Below are 24258 nucleotides of genomic sequence, written 5' to 3'. Positions count from 1 at the left end.
CGAGATTAAAAGCTAACGATATAAAACGGACAATCTTTTTACCAGGTTGGACAAGCAACTCAAAGTGTGTATGCCTGTTCAGATTTCTTGGACATGCAGTTTTATATGATTCCAGGCAACTTCTGCTACTAGCCACAGAACTGTTTCTTTCATGGTTTTTCAGTATTTCTACATCTGATTGGAGAATAAGTGCTTCTTGAAATGGAAATACCGTCAAAAAATGTCAGCCAAACTCTTCTCTGCCTCCAAAAAATGAAGTGGAAAGTCACTAATAGGTATTTCTTTATTTTATCCAGGCTTTCTTGGCTTAACCTGTAATATGTAGAAGGGAAAGAGGAGTGACTAGGTTTCAACCATCATCACAAAAACTTCAGGGGGAAACCCGAACTCTACAAAGGCAGCGGAATTCAATTCTGGATTTAAAACATAGGGTTGACACTTTAATATTCACCTCCCTCCCATTAATGTTCAGCTCCCACTAATGTTCTTTCAAATCTCTTCCAGAGCTTTGAAAACCTTAGTCCAAATGACTTCATTCAAAACTGCTGAAATTACCCAGAAGCTTTCATGAACAAGAGATACTGAAATTCCTCTGCTTTTTGCAGCATAAAATCATATGCAGCCCGAAAGGTGCATTTAAGAGATATGAACTTCAGTTACAACATCCAATGAGTTTAATGGGAGTTTCAAAATTATAGTGGAACCGGAGGCCAGGCAGGTTTCACTGTAATGCCTAATAAATATTACAGATAGAGCTTCTAATATCAGCTCTGAACTTTGTGCAAATCCTATGACAGGTTTTGGCAATGCTGTAGGTTGATACAAAACACAATCCCGTATTTCCCCTCGTATTAAAGGGGGCAGAAACAAAAATACCACTGGAGAAAAACCTGATTCTGAGAAAATACTAAGAATCCTTCTCCCCAGTAACTGAAATATTTTTCTTGAATAATGAGGGGAAAATGAATGCACAATATTTCCAGACATCTATCCTTCCAGCACCACGTACCAAACTCCTAGGAACAACTGTGCTATTAACAAAGTTTAAAGTTGTAGTCAGTTCTCAAAACGTCATGATTTTTTTGAAGCACATAACAACTCCAAAGATCTTGTCATGCACTGGTAGAAAAATTGTACCCCTCTTTTTCCACATAATTTACAGAAGGCTTTCAAATGAAATTTCATTTGAATCACAGTATTCAAGGACATCAGGAAATTTCCAGCTCTGTGGGCTTTTTTTTGGTATCTCTTGCCCCCAAATCTCTCTGCCTGTGCTGTCATCTGGGTCAGAAAAGCCAACACAGGACAACCCAACCCATAAGGGAAAGGACTCCCCGGCGCTGGGTGGTGGCTGGACCCCAGGGCAATACGGAGCTGCTGGCAGAAAGCCTTGGGTTGCCTTGCTGGATTCATCTCACCCCCAGCTGAAACTATCCAAAATTGACACATCTGATCTGAGCAAGTTGGCTTCATGCTGTCTGGACAGAGATGACTGGGTCTGGAGGATAAGTTTTCAGACCTTAGCACCTATACGGACATCTGAGATGTATAATCTACTCCCCTCCACTGAGGGCAAAATCTACAGCTCAGGCCCAGGCTACACACACCTTTTTAATAGCTAACGTGAGGCAAAACAAATCTCATCACAGACACAAGCTTCAGCTGCAAGGGACGAGTCCCAGAAAGTGGTTTCTCCTTCTCTTAGGGGAGGACCCGATGCCAGCGGGGGCTGCTTATCCATTCCTCCCAGGCGCTCCTATTGCAAATGCAGCTGCACTCCACTGCCAAGCAATTTTAGTACGGATACGCTGCACAGAGTGATTCTGTTGCTTTTCCCTCATGGAAGCAGTCCCACTGACTTTAACAGGATTACACATGTGGAAGGGAGCTTGGTCCTGTGCCCACTAGCTATGGAGCCATGGAAACACCGGTTTCAGTGCAGGCTGCTCCTTGGCTGCATACTCAGCGGCTGAAGCCCGCATCACCACAGCTCTGCTGCTAATGGTAGCTGACCTGATTAGACTAAAACCAGTTTAGGCATAAGTATGTAAGATGTGATCACGTATCCCGATTGCACTGCAGACCCATCCAGCCAAAGGGCTGGTGAGTAATTGCTCCCAGCACAGGGGACCAGTCCCAGATCTTGCCTCCTTGCTTGAGCATACTCTGTTCATGATGACAGGTGCACTGGGTCAGGCTGATGCTTTCCTGGTTAACTTTTTTACTGACACTATTTCTACAGTGCAGAAATTCCCAAAAAACGCGGCTCAGAAGCTGCTGAATCAGAGGAAGCCTGATCCGAGCCCACTAACACCTATGGGAGCCTCCTCTTGAAATGAACAACTGGAAATGAATCCAGAGGAATTTAAATCCAAAGCTATGCCTCTTGTACTGCATATACGAGAGACCAATTTCTTCTCTTTTTCTTTCAGTTTGTACAATCAGTATGGAATAAATCATACAAAAGCCTGATCCCGAGTCACTAATTTACAGGACTACCCAAGCAAGGAAAGATCATTTTATCTAAATAAGACATAGCACAGTATTTAAGACAGAACACTCGCATTAAAATAGACAATTCAGAATTATAAATACTGTTGAGTCTGAAATTATGATTGTTAATCTCCCCTCACATAACAATGTTCTACTGACACACATTGTAAATCACTGCCTTTTGCAGCAGATGAAGCCATCACTCAAAATGCTCAATTATAAATCTGAATACAATTTAAAAGGTGAACTTCCTTTAGTTTTACTAAGGGCAGAAGGGCAATGCTGATCATGTAATACTGATGTTAATGCATTACTTATGACTGAAATTTGGTCTGTATTCAGTAATTCACTCATTCCTGTGATCAGATCAGGCAACAGTTCTCCCTCCTACATCCTATTCCCCTCTCTGCAAGTGCTTTAGGTGTGCCATTGGCAGGTTACTCAGCTCACCCAGCATATATTTTTTAAGAAACAAAGAGTAGTTAGTCCTAAACTCTCTAGGAATACATTCCTTTGAGGGCCCCATTCTGTGTACACTAATCTGAGAATGATTTCAAGCTGCCTTGAAAGCACATGTTAACCTATAAAAAAAAAATAACCAGAAATAAAACTCAGTATCTTAATTTGTATATTAATCACCGGAAGATAAGATTTGTGGTTTACAAACTGCAAATAAACACGGGTATGGAATCATTAAAATATAAAATACTGCATCATTAATTTTCATTTTCCTGTGGAGATGAGATAGACATTAGCAAGTATATGAACATGACTGCTAATACTCTCCACCCCTCCTAGCATTTTTAAGTGCCAGAATTTAATTATCCTTTGTCCCATTCTAATCTGCAGAGATGCTCAGACTTCAGCAGAATTTTCTATTTGTCTTTATTGAAGTAAAAATCTAAAAATAACCATTACCAATGCAGAACTGTAGTTTACCAAAATGCAGCCAAGCAAGGTTTTACAGTAGTAATTGATTTGCTGACCAAGTGAATGCTTCCAATTCAGGTCACTTTATTTATTTAATTATGGCAGGTGTTTTGAATGTATTTCCTCTGCAGACTATTTTTCAACTGACAGCTGATGTACATCTTGAACAGACTTACCTATACATAATAATTTCTAGAAATGACCAGAAGGTAAAAAAAAACTCCCATGTGTAAAATTGGTCTGGTTTTCATCAAAATTTCTGCCATCCTTCACTGGTCATACTTATTCCCATTCATAAAGCCCATCCAGGAAATCTGTTACAGGATGTGAAAGGGAGTAGTCCCAGTACATGATCCCTTTACAAATTTCAGGAAAGGACTATAACACCCTACATTGATGCAGAACCCATTTTTCCTAATAGTGTTGCCTGGACTTGCCAAAGCAATTATATAATACATGTTGAAATATTTCCAAGATTAAATCTATCCAAAACTTTTACTTACATTAAAAAAGATGTGTCCACCAGCCTTCTATTCACTGGGGGCAGGAAAGCCTCTCCACTTACATTTTCCCCCTGCCTTTTTTTTTCTTCTTTTTTTTATCTTTTTTTTTTCTTTTTTCCCATTTTTTTCCTCTTTTTCCCTTTCTTTTTTCCTAGTACTGATAATGATGCACCTATGACTCACAGCAGTCCTCTAGAACAGAACAAGCCAGGGCCAGCGTGCAGCCTGCAGCGACATTGGCTAGCACCAGGTCCACTGGCAAGGGACTTTGCGCATCGCTGAAAACACAAACAATATTTGACCAACCAGACTTTGAATTTAATGAAGACTCCAAGTACAGCTTCTACTCTTCTTGAAGAGAAACTCAAGAAAATTTCCTTCGTAGTGAACTGCTTGTTCCGGGTGGGTTCCTGCTCAAGTAATGCTTTGGTTTGCTCTTGTTTCTAAAAGTGAAGAGGCATGAGATGGTTTGTGAGGACCCAACAGCCTGCTGTCAGCAGAGGAAGGAGGAACTGCTCCCAGTTCCCCCCTTCTCCTCCCAGCCATTCACGCCCAAGGCTGAACTTACTAACCCTCCACAACACTACCCCAGCTGAAGCGGAGAGCAGAGCTGGTTCCAAAAAAAACGGTCTGACAAGTAGCAGAGGTGGTACAAGAGAGGGATTGGTGGGTTTGCACAGGGCAGGACTGGAACTGAAAGAAGTGAAAGCTCCTGGAACCAACAAACTATTGGGATGAAGCCGCATGAGCCACGTGAACCTAAGATCTGACACAACTGAAATAAGTGCTGCCACTAAACACAAGGTAATTGACATCACAGATATTGTGCTTTGGAAAATGCTTTATCTCTCCTCATTTCACAGCCAGATCTTGCAGTCTGTACTCAAGTTGGCCCTGAGGCCTGCAAAACAGTCCAAAGTCAATGAGATCATTCAAAAGTGTTGAACCAGGTAGATAATCATAGAATCATAGAATCATAAAATGGTTAGGGTTGGAAGGGATCTTCCAAGGTTATCTAGTCCAACCCCCCTGCAAGGAGCAGGGACATCCCTGACTAGATCAGGTTGCTCAGAGCCTCATCCAGCCTGGCCTTGAACGTTTCCAGAGATGGGGCCTCCACCACCTTTCTGGGCAACCTGTTCCAGTGTTCTATAACTCGCATCGTAAAAAATTTTTTCCTAATTTCTAATCTAAATCTACCCCCCTCTATTTTAAAACCATTACCTCTCGTCCTATCGCAACAGGCCCTACTAAACAGCCTTTCCCCATCTTTCTTGTAGGCCCTCTTGAGGTACTGAAGACCGCTCTCAGGTCTCCCTGAAGCCTCCTCTTCGCCAGGCTGAACAGCCCCAACTCTCTCAGCCTGTCCTCATAAGAGAGGTGCTCCAGCCCTTTTATCATCTCTGTGGCCCTCCTCTGGACCTTCTCCAACTCGTCCATGTCCTTCTTGTGTTGGGGGCTCCAGAACTGGACACAGTACTCCAGGTGGGGTCTCACCAGGGCAGAGTAGAGGGGGAGAATCACCTCCCTCGACCTGCTGGCCACGCTTCTCTTGATGCAGCCCAGGATGCGGTTGGCCTTCTGGGCCGCAACGGCGCATTGCCTGCTCATGTTAAGCTTCTCATCCACCAGCACTCCCAAGTCCTTCTCCTCAGGGCTGCTCTCAATCCATTCCCCACCCAGCCTGTATTTGTGCCTGGGATTGCCATGACCCAGGTGCAGGACCTTGCACTTGGCCTGCTTGAACTTCATGAGGTTGGCACGGGCCCACCTCTCCAGCCTGTCCAGGTCCCTCTGGATGGCATCCCTCCCTTCCAGCGTGTCGACGGCACCACACAACTTGGTGTCGTCGGCGAACTTGCTGAGGGTGCACTCTATCCCACTGTCCATATCGCTGACAAAGATGTTGAACAGGGCCGGGCCCAGCACGGACCCCTGAGGGACGCCACTGGTGACCGGTCTCCACATGGACATTGAGCCGTTGACCACCACTCTCTGAGTGCGGCCATCCAGCCAACTCCTTATCCACTGAGTGGTCCGTCCATCAAACCCATGTCTCTCTAGTTTAGAGAGAAGGATGTCGTGCGGGACAGTGTCAAAAGCTTTGCACAAGTCCAGGTAGATGATGTCAGTTGCTCGTCCCTTGTCCACCAATGCCGTCACCCCGTCATAGAAGGCCACCAAATTGGTCAGGCACGATCTGCCCTTGGTGAAGCCATGTTGGCTGTCACCAACCACCTCCTTGCTCTCCATGTGCCTTAGCATGCTTTCCAGGAGAATCTGCTCCATGACCCATCCTTCCAAGATTACAGTACAATATTTTTAAGACAAACAACCATATATTTTTAAGGGACAAAGAATTTTTAGCTTGGAAAAAAAAAGAGTTGATCTATTTATATTACATAGTAGTGTACCTATATCAAGGGTCTGCTATGGGTTGATCCTGTTCTGTTGTCCCAGGGCCAGCTGGTAGTTGTAGATGGCCAACTGGTGGTGGTGGTGTGTTGCCCAAAAAGTTGTGGAGATACATGCTTAGATATATTCAAAAGCTGTCTGCACACAGTTCTGGGCCACTGGCTCTAGGTGGCCCTGCTTGAGCTGGTGTGTTGGACCAGATGACCTCCAGAGGTCCCTTCCAACCTCAACCATCTTGTGATTCTATGAACTGTAACCAGGACAAGGTTAAGAAACCCTAGCATAGTTATGGCCAGCTGAACTGAAAGTCACAGGGACTGATGTTGATTTTAGTTACATTCAGTAAAAATCAGTGTAACACTATTGCTTTAGATGAAGCTCATTTGAATTCAGAGTGTAGGTGACTAAGCACAGTAATTGGCCCTTTTTTTTTTTCCCTGAGAAATATTATCTCTATTTGAATAGCAGCTATTTTCACTAAAATAGTCTTTTCATGTAATCATAGCCTTTTTGTGACTGTTTAGCATTCCACTGGAAGTTAACTACTGAGCTGGGCTAAATGGCTGCAAATGGTGTGTGCAAAGAAGCCTTTTCTTTGCCTGTTACAAAACGCAATCCAGAACGTTTACTGGAGAAATACAACTTCACAAAGAAGTGAAAAGCAAAATACTTTAGAAATGAGGGTTTAGCTGAGGAGGATGTGTTAGAGGCTGAGTGTGAGCCAAAGGGACCTGAGCAGGGTTAAGTGTGGGTGCAGGAGAAGCAGGGCTGAGCATGGCAAGAGGAGATGACAGGAGAAACAGAAGGGGAAGAAGTGGGCTGGAGGGGAAAGAGGACGAGGAAACAATAGTGAGGAGACAAACACTAGAAAGAATAAATACAAGAAATGGGCTAGTGTTTTATTCTTGGAAGAATACAGATCTCAGACAATTGCAACTATTTGCGAATATCTGCAAACGGTTATTAAAGTCGATGAATTTTCCTTGACTGGCTGTCCCTGCCCCCATTTTTCTTTAAAGAGGGCTGAAAGCTTAGGACAGAAACGTTCTTTCTGGAGTATTTAAATATTTGTTGGGAACTTCCTTAGGCTTCTCTGTCATAGCAAGAACTACAAAATAATTTTTGTTGGTCAATTCAAGTTATTATTTTGCCTTTGAAATCTTTCAAATACCCAATCTCTACAATAATTTTTGCACAGCATTAATAAATAAAACATCCACACACTCTGCTCATTACTGTAAAAAGAGAAAAAAAACCAATCATCTAGTATTTAATTCATGAAGGAAAGGAAAAGGAAAAGATTCTTTGTCTTTGCACTTTCCTAGAAATTTCTTTCAACTCTCCAACAAGATGCTGCCGCTGAGGTGCTCTTCCTCTCCCCCTCAGGTTTCACAAACTGAAAACCAGATGTGCCTGCAGCTTATCTATGGATAAGCTCCCCATCAGCATCTTAGGTGCCAGTCAGCACTCTGATATGACAGTGCGATAATATGATTGGTAACGTAAGCCCTCAGAGAACGTCTGAGCTGAGGTACCAGAGCAACCCCTCTGTGGCCGGTACCAGTTGTGTATCACAGATGGACGCACTAGCACAGTTCATCTCCACTGGGGAGGAGGACACAGTGTCTGCTTCCTCCCTTTCAGGATACAAATGACCTCAAAGGGAAAGGATCAGCTGAAAGCACAGTGTTGCTGCCTTCTCCCCACCTAGCTTTCTCTGAAAACGGGAAGATACAGCACCCTTGTCCAACGCAGAGGTGCAGGGATGGAGAAGCACCATTAGCAAGGCAATGTTAGCAAGCTTGGCCGACTACCCGCCTCCATGAGCCCTGGCACAACTCACAGGCAGGCAAGGCTGGGATGGAAGAGCAGCTGGATCCTCCTCAACATCTCCTGATGTGTAATGGAGGGAGCTACAAAGCCAGGTGAGTTATTCTTCCCTCTCCTCTCCTCCTACCTGAACTGTTGCAATAGGAACAGGATGGGACAGGGACATCAGCGGGTCGAATCCTGCAGGAACAGCTTCTGGTCTCCCAGTGGGACCAGGCTGGCTGAATGGGTGGGGGAACAACCCAGACCCCACTAAGCCACTGTCATCCTCTGTTTCCACAGTCTCCATGCTACAGGCCACCAAAATCTGACTGCTCCTGTAGAAAACAGCTTCCACAGAGACTCCTCTATCAGCATCACAAAATTGATGTTGTTTTTTTTTTATTTATTAAAAATTATATTTGTATAATCCCTCGCAGCCAGAATAGCAATATTTAAATTCATGAGTTAGTGCTGGTCAGGGGATGCAAGCATTCAGGGAGTATCTTTATCTCACCTCTCACCAGAAATGATTTATAGTTTGATCTGACTGGTTACTTTGACATAGCTCCTTTAACAACGACATCTTTCCATTCCTCTAGTAGCAGAGATTTAGCATTTCAGGCTGAGTACGTATGTTGGATAAGAACATAATCCTCAGCTCTGGGCATAGGAGTTCATGGTAAGAGGATGGCTCTGCATACAAATTGAAAGCACTGAGATGTGGAAAAGAAAAATACACTAAACCCTAATATGCATATTGTGAAGGCCTTCTGGCATTAGAAGAAATCATCAGTTATTTAATTTGACATCTTTAGAAACAGAGGGACTAGAGAAAAAAAAAAGGAGAGAAAGACAGAGAGAAAAAAATTATATGACCTTTAGTCCGACAATTTAAGTAAAGACTTTGGATAAATACTTTCAGAGAAGGAGTATGCCAATATACAAAGAGGAAAAGAGATAAATTATGCTAGACCATTTCAGTAGAGAAAAATCCCAGAGCTCCCATTCTACAGCCATTTCTGACAGCACAGAGATGGATTTATCAGGCGGCAGAAGGGGACACTCCCCTTCCCCTCTATTAGCCCTCTTAACGTAGCATGCACATTCCTGGGTGCAGGATGCAGACGCATCTCTGCAGTCCATCTGCTTTTCCTCATTCAGATGGGGAGGTCATCTCCTAATGCAGAAAGGCTTTTCGTTATCATTGCAAAAATTCAGAATGGGCATCCAGCAATTACCAGTCATCTGTCACACAGAACTATAGGAATGGGGGGTAGCATTTCTGGACAAAAACATAAAGGATGAATCCTAGGCATCATTTTAACAGTGCTGGACTTTATTCTTTAAACCTGCAAAAGACACAAAGAAACAACAAACCAGAGTGTGTGTGAAACTCCTGTATCCACATGACATGCAACTGTCAGACCATCCCTGTTTTAATAATCTACAAACCTTCCAATTATTAACATCAACTGAAGTCGTGCATTTAAATTGCACTGCAGGCAAGGTGCTGTGCAGCAGAGCCCTTTCAGCCTGCAGCCCCTTTCCCACAAGCCTGGCAGCTCTTCTGGGCATAGCAACGCATGAAGCAGACCTTGAGGTCTCCTCCTCCACACCACCCTCCCTGCATGGCAAAGGCCAGAAGTTCAGCATAGCTACATCTAGCTTTGAAGAGGGTTGGGATCAGAGAATCAAATTTTTTGAACCCACAGTCTGAGCACAGCTGATCCGCCCTAGGCCATGCATGACACCTTGAAATCCCTTCTATCCATTTCTTTTATGCTAAATATATAGAGGTGCAGAGGTTTTTCCTTTTTCTATAAACTCTGCTCATTCTGTGTAAGCTCTGTTCTCCAGGATATCTTCACACTCTCTGCTGACACCTTTCATTTGACAAGTGGTAAGCACATTCTGCAGAATAGTCTTTCTTTCTTCCCAAAATAAATTAAATCTGGCATTGTAGGGTCTTCAGGGAAAAAGCATCATTTTGCTTACCTAACAGATGACATTATGAGAGGGTTTTTTTTGAGAACTGTAAACTATGCTTTGTGTTATTGACTGGAAGACTTGACTTTTTAAAGCTATAGGCAGAAGTCTTCTTTACGGTGATATTGTTCAGAAATCAGGATTCACAGAACAGAACCGGAGCAAGTAAGGACCACAGAACAGCAACCATCTTATGGACTTTTTAATCTTGGGGGGAGGTTGGTTTTGTTGTTTCCGTGAGGCTTTTGTGAGGTTTGTTTGTTTTTTTTTTTTTTCTTTTTTATTCTGCATCCTGTAGTTAAAAGAAGAAATCTATATTTTATAGCATGGACAAGTAAACATCTGAAAGTATGTGCTAATATAATTTCAGGGCAAAAATCTGTGAAGAAACTAATCAATCACTGAACTTATCTTCCTCCCTGACATTATAAATCATTAGCAATAAAAAGCTAGTATGATGCGGAGTCAGGCAGCAGAAGCTGTAATCACAGCCCAAAGTTACTGTTCCTTTGGAGCTCATTAAGCGTATCGAGTCCCTATGATCTTCCATTGATTTTAGGAGCAGTGGTTTAGCTATCAATATAAATAGCATAAGGGAAATTTCCAGAAAAAAATTTCACATAATCCCTTGAGATATGTATTTTTCGACCTTGATTTTTACAAATTTCTCTAACTGGATGCAGTGCTCTGCTCCACCACTAAGCCAGCCAGGACAGAGGCCAGCACTGCCCCAAGATCCTTTAATTCACATCGCTCACAAGTACCCCTGCGGTGAAGCTTTAATGGTTTCCTGCATGCCTAAGACCAAAGCTTGTAAAATACATGAAGACATGGTCCTCCTCCCACAAGTGTAAAGTCAGAAGCGGGGGGGGGGGAATAATCTCAATCAAAAAGCCTTCTTGAGAAATGTGAACCTGTTAAATGAATGTGCAGCGATGGCAGATACCCGCCTGAGTCTGCAGAAAGTTTAAGTGATAATTAAGGCACATTCTAACAATGGCAGCTCAAAGAATTTTATCCTTGATGTTATATTTAAAGCTGAAGCTCCGAGGAGCTCATGAATGCAAGAAAACCAGCAGACTTCAGCAAAAGGCTTGTGCCTGTAGCACAGAGTTTTAAATTCTACAAAGAAAGACAAGCTAAAATTATTTTTTTAAAATGAATTTAGAAAAAAAACCAAACATTAATAAGCTCTTTTGAGTCCAAATTCATTATTTTTAAAAAGGTTTAATTGACTGTCATTCCTTTCCTGCGGGGGCCTAAGAGGTTGTCCAGAGAGGTGGTGGAATCTCCATCCTTGCAGATACTCAAAACTCAACTAGACGTGGCCCTGAGCCCCCCACCTACTTGGTCCTGCTTTGAGTCAAGGCTCAGACCAGATGGTCTCCAGATGTCCCTTCCAGCCTAAATTACTCTGTGACTCTTAAACAGATACACATTTCCCCTGCATCCTCAGAGATGTGTAGAGTCCCTGCGCTTCACCACAGCTTTTGTCATTTTGTTGACAGCCAGGGGATAACACTGAATCGCCTGCTTTCTCAGCTGACCTGTTGCAGTCTCTTGCTCCTCCCTTTCCCTATGTCCCGCAATCAGACAGCGTGCCCTGTACATCTTCCCAGCTATGGGGTGGAGCGAGGAATATCAGCATTACCATCAGCCTAAAGCCAGCTAGAAGGATAAATGAGAAGATATTGATGATAGTCCAAATAGTAGGCAGCAAAACATAAAGCTGTCCAGTGACCTCCAACCAGACCCCATCCAGTTTATAACACAGTTGTGACTTTTCTCTCACCATTTTTGAAGAGAATCATTTGCTCTACACAGGATAACTTGCTGCAAGCCTAGCTGTGCTGTGTTGTTGAACCTCAATTCAAAGAGTTATTGCACTGGGAATAAGCACAAGGAAAATGTAAGCTTTTCTTTCTAAGCACCATATGAGACCCATACACCTTACAGGACAGCAGACAAATGCAGAGATGGTAAACTATCAGCTTAGAAAACCAAATCATATTATTCTAAACATTTCAATGCCAAAATTGAGTATTTCAGTTAAAACTAAGGCTAATTCACGTATCTACTCTCTCTCTCATATGCTTTAATTATATAATCAGAACTCGTAAGGGCAACAAATCCCTACTTCCAGAAAAAAATAAAAGAAAAAAAATCTTTCAGATAAAAATACCCTGATCGGTAGATCAGTTTCCCCCAGAGTACATATTCAAAAAATCATAGAACAGTTTGGGTTGGAAGGGACCTTCAAAGGTCATCTAGTCCAACCCCTCTGCAAGGAGCAGGGACATCTCCAACTAGATCAGGTTGCCCAGAGCCTCACCCAACCTGGCCTTGAACGTTTCCAGGGACAGAGCATCCACCACATCTTTGGGCAACCCCTTCCAGTGTTCCACCACCCTCAGTGTAAATATTTTTTTCCTAATGTCTAATCTGAATCTGCCTCCCTCTATTTTAAAACCATTACCCCTCATCCTATTGCAACAGGCCCTGTTAAAGTGTTTTTCCCTGTCTTTCCTGTAGGCCCCGTTTAGGTACTGGAAGGCTGCTATAAGGTTCCCCAGAGCCTTCTCTTCTCCAGGCTGAACAGCCCCAACTTTCTCAGCCTGTCCTCATAGGAGAGGTGCTCCAGCCCTCTGAACATCTCCATGGCCCTCCTCTGGACCCTCTCCAACTGGCCCATCTTTAATAAAAGATTAGTTACAGGAAAAAAAAGAGCTGCAAAAATAACCATGTACACAACTGGAACAGAAGAAGCCTGCAAGATATGCTCTGGCATGTTCTAAAACCCTTCTGTTTCTTTTCCATTTTATATCCTAAACTCATAATGTTCATGCATATATTTTAATTGTGTATGAAATGATGTCACCTGCAACTACTCCAGTCACGCCAGTCATTCTGGCTCTGCTCCAAGCCTAATGCTCCTGCACCATATAACAGACATTTCAGAATTTGTTTCCTCCACCTGGACACTTACCAGTATCCTGACTAGCTACCGTCCATCCTCTGGTGTAGTAATGCCTACCAGGAAAAAATGGTATCTGATAGCTAGCCTGTTCATGGCACCACATAAAAACCCCTTTGTCTCAGCATCAAGGGGTCCCTGCCATAGCCAGTCTCTGGCACGTTGCTTTGGAAAAAGGCTCCTGCAAAGTTCAGGTCATTTAATAATCAAGTCACAGAATAATCAAGAAGGAAAACTAAGTATCTTATTTTTAAAGAATATTTACAATATGCAGTAGATATGGATACAGATCCCATTTAAAGCTGTTGCGAAGCATTATAATCAAAGGTCCAAAACTCTTTTTTTTTTTTTTACTTGCTGCTATTGTTAGCTTCTTTTGACTATTCATCCCTCTAAATCTCAAGTTTCAAACCAACTATGTCTATGCAGAAACAGAGCTCACTTAATCTCCACAATGGCTCTGTGTGTACATCTAAGAATACATTCAGTTTTCTCTTCTTCATAGAAGGAATTCAGATTATTTGACCCCACTGTGAGTTCCTTCAAGCAAGAGCAGCTCTGCTACTCAGTATATAACTTGGACTTGTTGCCAGCTCTTAATTTGACCATACATTTGCCCTTTAGAGAAAAATTATTTTCCAGATATCTATCTTAAATTACTTTTCAAATTCTGGTTCCTTTCTGCATGACAGATAAGTATGCAAATGTATTTTGAACCGGTATTTCCATTGGTGTGATCAGATATGAAAGCCTACTGTCCTGTAGTTAACTGGAAGCGTTTAAGTGAAAGAGTCTAGGAAATAATGGCTGTGGAGCAGAGCACGATAAGAGTTTACGTTCCGAAATTCAAAGGCCTCAGATTGTCATTGAGTTTTGGTATCGCTTTTGACTCAGCTAGCCTTCTAAAGAAGCAGAGACCAGCTGCACTCTTCAGATCCATGTATGAGTGTGTATCTGGTACTGATGTAGAATTTGTTTTCCATCCATCCAGGTACCTGTGTTAATGCTGCAGTGCCAGCAAAAGTAGCTATAGGTTGAAACGTACATAAATCTGACCTCTTTATTTGAACAGTCCCTGCAATATGCAGAGGAAGAGAAAGAGGAGACCAATGGCTCTGCCTGGAGAAAACCACCCTATTTTTTGCCTAGTGCTAGCTACATAACTTAAGTTTCCTGCAAAGAAGCTCCTCTTGTGAGAGCGAAAGCATTCAGGTGTGCTTCTATTACACTGGCTCCAGCAGCAGATTACAACACACCAATTCTTGCCAACACAGCTACTCCCTCTGCAAAGGAGGTCGCTCAAAATTTACCTGACAGGGAGTTTCTTTAAGCTATCAATCTCTCAGATTCCAAAAACCAAAACCATCCCAGGGCCTCCAGTTTGCGCTGCCGACACTGCAGGGTGCCCAAGGTCACCGGTGCATTGCGGTTCGCTCTGTGCTGCAAGTCAAACTGCACAGCATCGCCCGGCTGAGATCACAGGTCTTCCTGCTGCAGCTTGATCCAAAGCCCATTTAAAGCAACATAAAGCCTTCTATTGACTTCGTCTGGACTTTGGACCCATTCCCAGAAGCACAGTAGACTCTCTGATAGCTCCCAGCATCCTAAGAATTAGAGGCGACCCAGCAGTTCTGGCACCAGCTAACAAAGGTCAGTGTTGCACATAAACAACAGGTGAGACCACAAAATTATTATCCATGCTCATGGAGTGCCTGTGTTTCAGTGAAATGCTGGTGACGTCATATAGTGTCACGATTCTGTAGTTTGCACGTTTTCCCATAATGCTGCTGAGGAAACCTGTCAGGGCTTCAGAGCCTATGGAGTCCCAAGTTAGTTTACAAAAAAGATTTAAAAATTTGAAAAAGTATTTTTTGTTTAACACAGTCTTTTGTAACCCATCAAGAAGGAATTTTATACCAGAGATCATTTTGAAATACACTTAAGTATTCACTATGTATTCATTTATCTTTCAGAAAATGTCATATTTTTTCTTGTTGTATTTAATAACTGCTAGTTAATTACGTAAAATCCCATCCCATCTGCTTATTCCCTCACACAGCAAAATTAGAGGGCTTGATTCTGCAGTCATTACTCACAGAAGGAGCGGCATTGATTTAATGGACTTCCCTGAAAAGGGATTACAATATAGGATCCTCTGATATTGATTTTGTGACATCATAATCTTTTCCTCAGAAGCAGACACTGATGACTCAAGATAATATCAGTGCAAGACTAGGCAGGGGCAGCCAAGTTAGAGAAAGAAAACTATTAAAAAAAAAAAAAGGAACAATTTTCCTAATTTACAGTAAGCAGACTGCAATAAAATATTAGCTATGTTCTCTGCTTTGAATAAAAATTCTCTTTTGAAAAAAAAAAATCTGAGTGATGTTTCTCTCTTTCATCTCTTGCCCTGGTTACTATTGTGAGCTAGAGCATTTTTTTTGTAGGTTAATGGTTTCTCTTTGAAAGGATTAAAGTCACATTGATTATTAATTTTTTTTGATGTTTTAAATTGATGTAAATGTCCAGAAGCTCTCATGAGCAACATCCTGTAGAAATCAATACCAAATAAAAACAAAAGCAGCAAAAATCAAAAACAACAAAAAAACCCCTCTCTGCTCAGCTCCTGGGGGAAGCTACTGTGACTTACTTCTGTTTGGAAGGTACACCACCCCTCAGAGAATACCAGCAACCAGCAACATATATGATAATCATTTCTCAGTTAGCTAGGGCATCCTTATTTTGATGTGTCTATCTTTCAGACTTCAGGCAGAGTCTACAGATATTTTGCATACAGAACAAAGCTAGGCACAGCAGCACTAAGCAAATAATAAATAAATTAATTTCATTGCTGTTGGAAAACATTCTTTTTTTTTTTCTTAAATCCGCCTTGCGGTACTTTGGGAAAACACTAATTAGCATTACTTTTGTGGATTTTTTTTCCCCACCAATTCTCTTTACTGTTCTTCACCACATTTCAATAGGGTGTTGGGGGGTTTTTGCTTTGTTTTTTTCTTACTTGAGTTGAAAACTTCTTTGCTGTTTGTAAGTGGAATGAGAACTAGACACTTCTCTTTTGATAGGCCAATGAGGAGTAAAGATTCTCCATGTTAAAATGACGTACGCATGAACAAGGAAATAATCCTGAAAAGCCGTGGTGCAGATAACAGACACGTGCCAAACAGCAGATTACACAAACATAACAAGGCAATGGGGACAGTCTGTCATCTGCTCTGGGGACTCTTCTCAGCTTTGAAGAACAGCTCCTTCTTGGCTGAGTCTAGAGATGTGTTTAGCCCAAGAAGAAATGATTGAGAGCTCTTAAAATTGAAGGAGCTTCTGATCGGTTCAACATTGGGTCCTACCTCTCTTAGCTCACAGATTTGGCCTTTGCATTATATCGTTGGAAGTCAACATAACTGAACTGGGGACCTACAGGTTTATATCACAGGAAGGTGCTGCAGTTCTTAAAATCCTTCTGACACAACTAAAAGACCCATGTTTCAACCTCCTAAAGAGCGCTGAGGCCCAATCACTTCAAAGTCACAGCTGTCAGATTGACAGGCAACATTATCTGTTTTACCCAAAGTACTTAAAAAGGAATTTAGAATTTTTATCCTCCAAGGGGTTCATATCTACCAAACAGCTACCTCATGTTAAATCTCCGGCTGACATAGAACAGCAGAGTTGCTGACTTCAGTTATCTCCATCCAGCTCCTCTGAAGTGCTCAATCGCTGCGCTTAAATGTCCCACTTGAATTTTTCCATCCCCAGCATTATGTTTTGTACCCATTCACAGTGCCTGTCCCACATACTCTCTTCTCACATCCACGCTGTCACCCCAAGACCAGCAGATTGAAAGCTAAGTGTATCAATTCCCTCAAAAATGCTTCTCCTGATAGCTCTCTTCCCTGTCACTATCAGCTGTGTCACCAACTTTCCCATGACTGATGCTTACCGTAAAGCATTTCTTCTGCAAACACAGGCACATAACAGAAGAGAAAATGCAAATATAACCATAGTAATTTGAGCACAGCACACACTACTTTTGCTCTGGTACAATGTGCTCTCTTTTTGGCGAGCCAGACATGATGCATATCATTTTATTTCTGGAACGCCTTCATTTAAAAGCCACTGTAATTTCCTAGCATAAGAATGAAGGCGTTCCAGAAATGAAATGCATCATGTTTGGCTTACTGTAAAGATAGCAGACTTCCACCTTAGGAGCTGCCTCCTTTCACTGGCTGCATTCATTCAAGATTTCAGAGTGCTATGAAAAGCAAGGTAACCTTTCTGTTTCAAGTATCTCCCATTCTCTATTCACCTGTTACACACTGTGCACGTGGCTGCTAGTATGTTTTGCCACATTTCTTTCATAAAGGTTTTCCTCTCTTCAACTACATATTGATAGAAGCTTAATTAAAAAGAAAAGTTATACTAGCTTTTGCGTGCAGAACATATTTGGCAAACCATCCTCTTCATTTTCTTAGTAGTAAACTCCGTGTAAAGATTTTAATTTAAAAACATTTTTAAGATTTATCAAAGTTTGGATTTTTTTCTTTACATTGCAGCCAATTACATTTTGCTACAAGAACAGCATCTTTAGAATACTGAGTAACAAAAACTTAACCACTAATTTACTAAAAGATAGGAGTACACAGAATGACAAAAATGGGACATGCTTCTTCAATGGAAAAGGCAAATAATTTTAAAGAACACTTAAAATCAAAGTTAGCTAGGAGCCTTTAAAGTTGTTCAGCAAAAAGATCTGTTTTCAAAGTTTTATTTTTTGACATTTATTGTCCTGACCTATACGCCTAAGTAAAAAAACCTCTCTTCTCCAGAGCTGAGACTGTCTAGTAAAATAAGCCTCAAGATGGATTTACACAAGACTTTGTTCAGTTTAACATTCATTCTGAAGCTGCATACGGTCGGTTCACGATCGGCCTGGATTGCTCTGTGTGGTGACATCAGAAATACAGAGATTAGCAGGTTTCTCAAGTTCAGTCAGCACTCCACCTGTGAGCCCTTTAACGAATTGCCATGGGATGCCCACAGGTAAGAATTTATTCACCACGGTCCCTGTCTTAACCCGAATGAGGGATCACCCTTGAGTGCAGTTTCAGACTGCAGTGATAACCTAGAAATCACTTTACTGACCTCGTGCAATTTGAGTCTGGGGCTCATAACTCCTGCAGGGATGAAAGATCATTTCTCAATTGTCCACTAACATTTCACCACAATGAAATCAGAAATTTACCAAAAAGTAATAGCAGACTCGTATTCCACTGGCAGAGAGGCTTTTGCAAGTGCCTACTACAGTTCCATAAACTTAAGCTGGCATACAAGCAATCCTTTTCATTAGCTTTGCCCTCTAGAATGACCTTGGTCTAGAAATAATCCATTAAAACAATGAAATGAGAGAGAACATGACTTGTAGAAGTTCTGGGCTAAGGAATACCATTCATAATGAACTTTTTTTAAAAGAAAAGCTGACGCTTCTGCTGGGAGGATGCTTTTCTCTCCCATATGGCCTGGACAGTCTCAGATTATTGGTAGGCAGAAAAGTTCAGACTGTTTTACTTCAGCAGCTCCTCTGAGTCTGTCCCATCATGAGGAAACCTTACATTAGTTTGCAAACAAAAATTAACAGGTATAGGGAGGTTTTATTTTGATACTAGTAGGACATGGTCATGAGGAAAAAAAATGAACAAACTTGTTTTCTCAATAAGAGCTTCAGCCAGCATCTCTTAGAGAAAGACGAGATGCTAAAGGGACTCTGTACCAAAATTCAGATTAAGTGTTTGGGTTTTTTTTTTGTTTGTTTGTTTTTTTTCCAACCAGGAGGAAATAGTGGTGAAGCACTGGGGCTCCCAGCTGAGAAATTAGGCTCTCTCTTAAAAAGGTTTCTCCCACAGAAAGAGGCAGTGTCCTGATGGTATGGCTTTTACTTCAGGTTATTAACACCAGATGCAGATACTCCTGAAAATTACACCAATAGAAACACATTTCCTTAGCTAGGTAAGGTTGTGCTGAGTGAAGTCTTACAGAATCTAAATCTCTTTGAATGCATTGGTCCACGTAAACCTGAATTTAGACTTCACTGTGACACCAAACACCAGAAATTGATGTAGTAGTGGACAAAAGTCTACCCTGCTAGACATAAAAAGTTGACCTTGCTAAAAGAAAGAGATTGTTGCTGCTTTATATGCAGAGCCTGAAGTGCATATATAAGACTGATATAAAAAGACCTCAGACTCCTAGAAGTAAGAGATGCATTTTTAAATTTGTATTTGTAGACAACTTTCCTGAAGACTGTCATCCTTCTATTTAGTCCATACATAGAACCACTGTGACAACCAGTTTCCGCATTGTTTTCCAACCAAGAGCATTGGTCAGATCCTCTTGGAGGTGTAACGGATCATAAATTATGTCCCAGCATCAGGCTTGGCATGTTTAAGATGCTTTTGTCCTCTACTTAAGCTCTGCCTTCTCCCACGCAAATAATACAGCAAGGAAACAAAATCATCCAGGTGCAAGCTACTAACAGCATGGGACATTGGACATATCAGTCATGTAACACAGGGCAGAACTTCAACTATTCAAAGCTTATTGTAGACATGATTAAGGGACGGTTCCTGGATTGCAGTAAGAAGAGATGGGAAAGATAACATCAGTCACTGGGATCAGGGAACATGGCTACTTTTTATTGCTCTTTATTTAGCAGAAGTACAGGTTTTCTTTTCAGTTGTGATCAGCCATGCCTTTGCCACATCAAAATGAGACAACTACAAAGCAAGCTGCTAAAGACTATGCCTTCCAGCCATTCAGACTGAAAAAAATGGAGAATGTTCACCAATCGCAAAATGGTAATATATTAAGTAAGAGATTCCTATAGAAGGATGGTTGGAGGCTTTTCTCTGAAGGAAGACACAGCCCTGTTCCTCTCCCAAGTACTGTAAATCCATATCAATATCTAAGCACACACACAACACCTTTCTTCTGCTAGTTTCTAAACTAGCCATCAGTTAAAAAGAAAAAAAAAACAAACACCACTGAAGAAAGAGAATGATAAAGGTTCAAGATCACACTGCTGTTATTTCCAAGAAAGATTATAGTATTACCCTGGAGCACAGAAAGCATTCACATTGCACTGTGAAAGAAGAAACGAAACATTGCTAGCCCATGGGCAACACTATCAGGCACATGAGATGCAGTGGGCAACATCCCTGTCTGATCTCCTTTTGTCAACGACCGTACCAGCAACCTCAAATAATGTCAGGAGTCGGAACAAGTTGGCACTATTACTCTACACCATGAAATACAACAACTGGAATAGAAGAGAAGAGAAATCGTGCTTTGAGCAGCTTTATCACCGTGCAAATTTTACAAATTGCCAGATGGGCATCAAGGCCACATCAAGCAGATACAGCTTAGCAAGTGACATCTGGGGTGCTAACGCTGAAACACCAAGCACACAGCCATCAGCGTTGCCTGTCTTCAGATCCATCAGTTCAGTGCCACTGCTTTCTCAGTGAGATTAACTTCCAGGTGAAACATCAACTTAATAACGTGAGGCTGGATAATTTTAGTATTGCTTCAACAAGTCGCTAGAATGAAACAGCACAAACCTAGGGAAACGCCTTGTTTTGAAACTAGTCATTTTCAGTTATTTGTCACTGCAAAAAGTAAGCAGACATTAAAGAAAACTCAGTGAATTTCAGGCTCAGGAAAACGGTCCTATTCCAGTGATCTGAAACAAGCACTGCTCCTGCTCCCCCAACTTCTCTCCTGTAACCACATTTACTTTGAGGGTCCTCTGAAGTCTCAGTTCTCCTTTTATTGTAGTGTCTAATACTAATGTACAAGATAACTAATTACAGCAGACCTGCTATCCATCCAGTCATAATCCAGTCACACAGGGGGTTACTGATGCACTTCTATCTCGAGCTACAGCTTCACCTTCTCTTACACTACAAGATTCTGCTAATGCTCATCAGCTTTCCTGGTTATTCCAGTCCTGGGTTTGTCTGGGTTTTAATCTGGCTCAGAAGTGATGGTTACTTCCCAACAGAATGAAAATCTGAGGCCTTGGCTATGTTCAAAACTTACCAAATTTCTTAGATTTATTACTTATTTCACAAGTATAATATTTTATGAATTTAAACTATTTCTATTTTTTTTTGCTTTAGCACAGTAATTTTTGTCACAGTAGCACTCGTAAAGAAAAAAAAGAAAGAACACTCCCCCCAAAACACCTTGAATTTGGGATTTTTAAATGAGCCAGGATTCAGAGCAATATTAACTCTGTGACTGCAGGATAAAACAACTACTTAAAACTCTCTGTACTTCTATATTAGAGAACAAACTAGAACCTTCATCTTTCTGCTGGGCCATAGCATCCACAGTCTTACTTTCTTAAACATAAAGATTAAAAAAATAAACCACCAAATCTCAAGGAACAAAATTTTGCCTGCATATTAGCATTTCATCTTGCACACACGTATGTTTCAGCAGTTATGGAAATGAGACAGCTGACGGTTGACTACTATATGTGAACAGATGCTGCGAAAGCTTCCCTTTAAATAGTTCTGTCAATGCAATGTCAATGTTAGAAGTGACACCACTGCTGTTCTAGGACATGATCCCGCAAACTCTTTTTCACGCAGGGAGTCCTGCTGATTTCCATGGAACATTTAGGTTTATAAGGCTCCCAAAGATCAGGTCCTTAGTTGTGGAGCTCTCCTTAAGAGGGACTGACAAATACACAGCAAAGTTTTTAGTAGTGCTGAACGCCGTACTTTAAGGCGATGGCATGTATTTGCCTAGGCGGTACATACATTTTCTCTTAGAAGTTACACGAAACGTATTAAATATGTTCAAGAAACAATTAAAAGAGCAAAAACGTCAAAAGTCATGTGAAACCAAACTTGCCATATTAAGCAGAACTTTGAAAAAATAATCTGCCAAGAAGACAGGCTGAGCCTGAACATCGCACAGCGCCGATCAGAAAGCAACGTTAAATTCTGCCACCATAAAAACCGACGCGATTCACCACCCGTCCCTTTGTTAGCTCCATTTCCATAGCGGTTCTCTCACAGGGTTGTAGTGGGGATGCATGAGAGAACAGATGTGTAACGGGGGCACACGTCGCGGCGGGGTCCGTTTCCCCGCAGCCGGGAGCGGGGCCAGGGCGGTGCTGAAGGACAGCGCGGGGCCACACCACACCCGTCCGTCTGTCCGTCCCCTCCAAAAAAAAACCAACTCCCCATAACCCCTTCTCTCGGCATCCTCACTAGGAACCTGTGGGAGGAAGTCCCCTCCACTTTCGGAGTAGATGGGGGAGCAGGGGCGCAGCTCGGCGCGGGGTCGCCCGCCCGTCCCATCGCGCACCGCGGGGCGGCATCACACCCGCCGCCCCAAAAAAAAAAAAAATATTTCACACGCAGATCCTGCGGGGCTGCCCGCGGGGGAACAGCCGGGGCTGAGCCGCCGGGCGGGCACACAAAGGCGGCGCGGAGCGGGGCTTGGTGCCCGGGGGAGGTGGGGGACCCGCACCCCTCCCCTTCCCCGCCACTTACCTTCAGCAACACAAAGAGCCAGAGGAGACAGGAGCGGGCCCCCGGGGCCCCCCGCCGCCGGCGGCTTGGCATGGGGGGAGACGGCGGCAGCGGCCCGCGGGGGTGGTCGGGCGGGGGGGGCTGCGGCTCCTCTGCCCCCTGGCCCCCCGCCTCTGCCCCTCGCCTCTCTCCGCTCGGCTCCAAGCCGTGCCCGGCAATGGCGAACTGCGGCAGCATCAGGCGGCCGGCGGCGGCGGCGGCGACCTCCCCGCCGAGCGGCACATCCCGCTGCCTCCCCTCGCCCCTTTTATTTGGGGTTGGCGGCGCCGGGGAGGAGGAGGAGGAAGGGGAGGCGGTGCCGGCGGGGAGCGGGAGGGGGTGTCTCCCCTCCTAGGAGTTTGGGCGCTGGCGCCGCTCGCTGCACGGGAAGGGGTGGGCAAAGCCGCCCGCCGACCCCGGCAGCTCCGTCTCTTCGGGCGGGGGGGATCGTGGGGGGGCGGCCCCAGCCCCCGGCGGAAGGCGAGGGCTGGGAGCCGGCAGCCACCGCCCCCCTCGCACCGCCCTACCCTGCCCCCTCTGCACCCGCCCCCCCGCCCCGGCTCTCCTGACAGCATCTCCTCTTCCCCGCGGGCAGGAGCAGCGAGGTGGCAGGCAAAACCGCATCTCCCCCCCGCACCGGCCCCCCCGAAACACGCCCAGCAGTCCCTCCCCGATGTAATTTTTCCTGCTTTCCCTTCCCCGCTGCGATCAGGGGGCAGAAATGCCGCGAACACCCCGCGGGAAGGGGGCTTGGCTGGCGGAGCAGAGAAGGGAGAGGGTCAGACCCTGTCCCGGGTAAGCCCCCCGGGGCTTTAGGCTCCACTGGGATGCTGCTGCTCCTCGGCTGCGGGTGTGCCGGAGCTGCAGCTTCCGCGGCTGTGACCGGTATCCGGGTACCAGGGGCGGACGCGGTGTTTGGAAACGGCGCAGGTTTCCCCACGGCTGTTCTCAGGGGGTGGGATAAACCCCGTGGAGAACTCTTCAGGGGTTCAAGGTCCGGGTCTAAGCCTGCAAGGGGTGGAGAAGCACTCATCTTGTCCCGTGAGATGCTCAGAGCCAGGAATGACAGGGGCGCATGGAGAAACCTGAGGCCGCATCCTCTGTCCTGTCTTCCCCACCCCCCCACCCCCCCAATCCTGCAATTTGATCAGGACCAAACTCAAGGATAGGCAAGCTGTTTATTTTTGCAAGAGCCTTGCTTAAGATGATGTCCTCAGGAAAAAAAAAAAAAAAAAAAAGAGGGAGAGGAAACCAAATCAAAACCCCAAAACACACCCTATGATGAAAATAGTCTTTTCAAAATGAGAAGACTACATCAGAATCTGGTTTGTCACACTCTGCACTCTCACCAGTGTAAATTAGGGTGCATCCTCGGTGCAGCTGTCAGAGCTATAACCAATATTGAGCCAAGGGTCCAAAGGGTAATAAAGCTGTCTGGGGCATTAAACTTCAGAGCAACTTTGGATCTTGGTGTGGTTCCATTGCTTATAGTAATGAGCCACCACCTCACTTTTTCTTAAAAAAAAATAAAATAGCGGCTGAAAGT

General features: G+C 43.5%; 1 protein-coding gene across 2 annotated transcripts in view; it reads right to left on the bottom strand.

Moving 5' to 3' along the window:
• PTPRO (protein tyrosine phosphatase receptor type O) overlaps positions 1-23055 on the bottom strand; it is a 157050-nt gene extending 133995 nt beyond the window's left edge. For both annotated transcript variants that reach the window (XM_086769258.1, XM_086769884.1), the window contains exon 1: positions 22695-23055. In XM_086769258.1, the coding sequence (XP_086625384.1) occupies positions 22695-22910 (216 nt within the window). In that variant the 5' untranslated portion in view covers positions 22911-23055. The remainder of the gene's footprint in view (positions 1-22694) is intronic.
• Positions 23056-24258: the final 1203 nt, after the last annotated feature.

This window comes from Chlamydotis macqueenii, chromosome 1 (genome assembly GCF_036417535.1).
Source record: "Chlamydotis macqueenii isolate bChlMac1 chromosome 1, bChlMac1.mat, whole genome shotgun sequence".
Lineage (NCBI taxonomy): Eukaryota > Metazoa > Chordata > Aves > Otidiformes > Otididae > Chlamydotis > Chlamydotis macqueenii.
The sequence above is the reverse complement of the archived record's forward strand: the minus strand, read 5'-3'. Positions and strand labels throughout refer to the sequence as shown.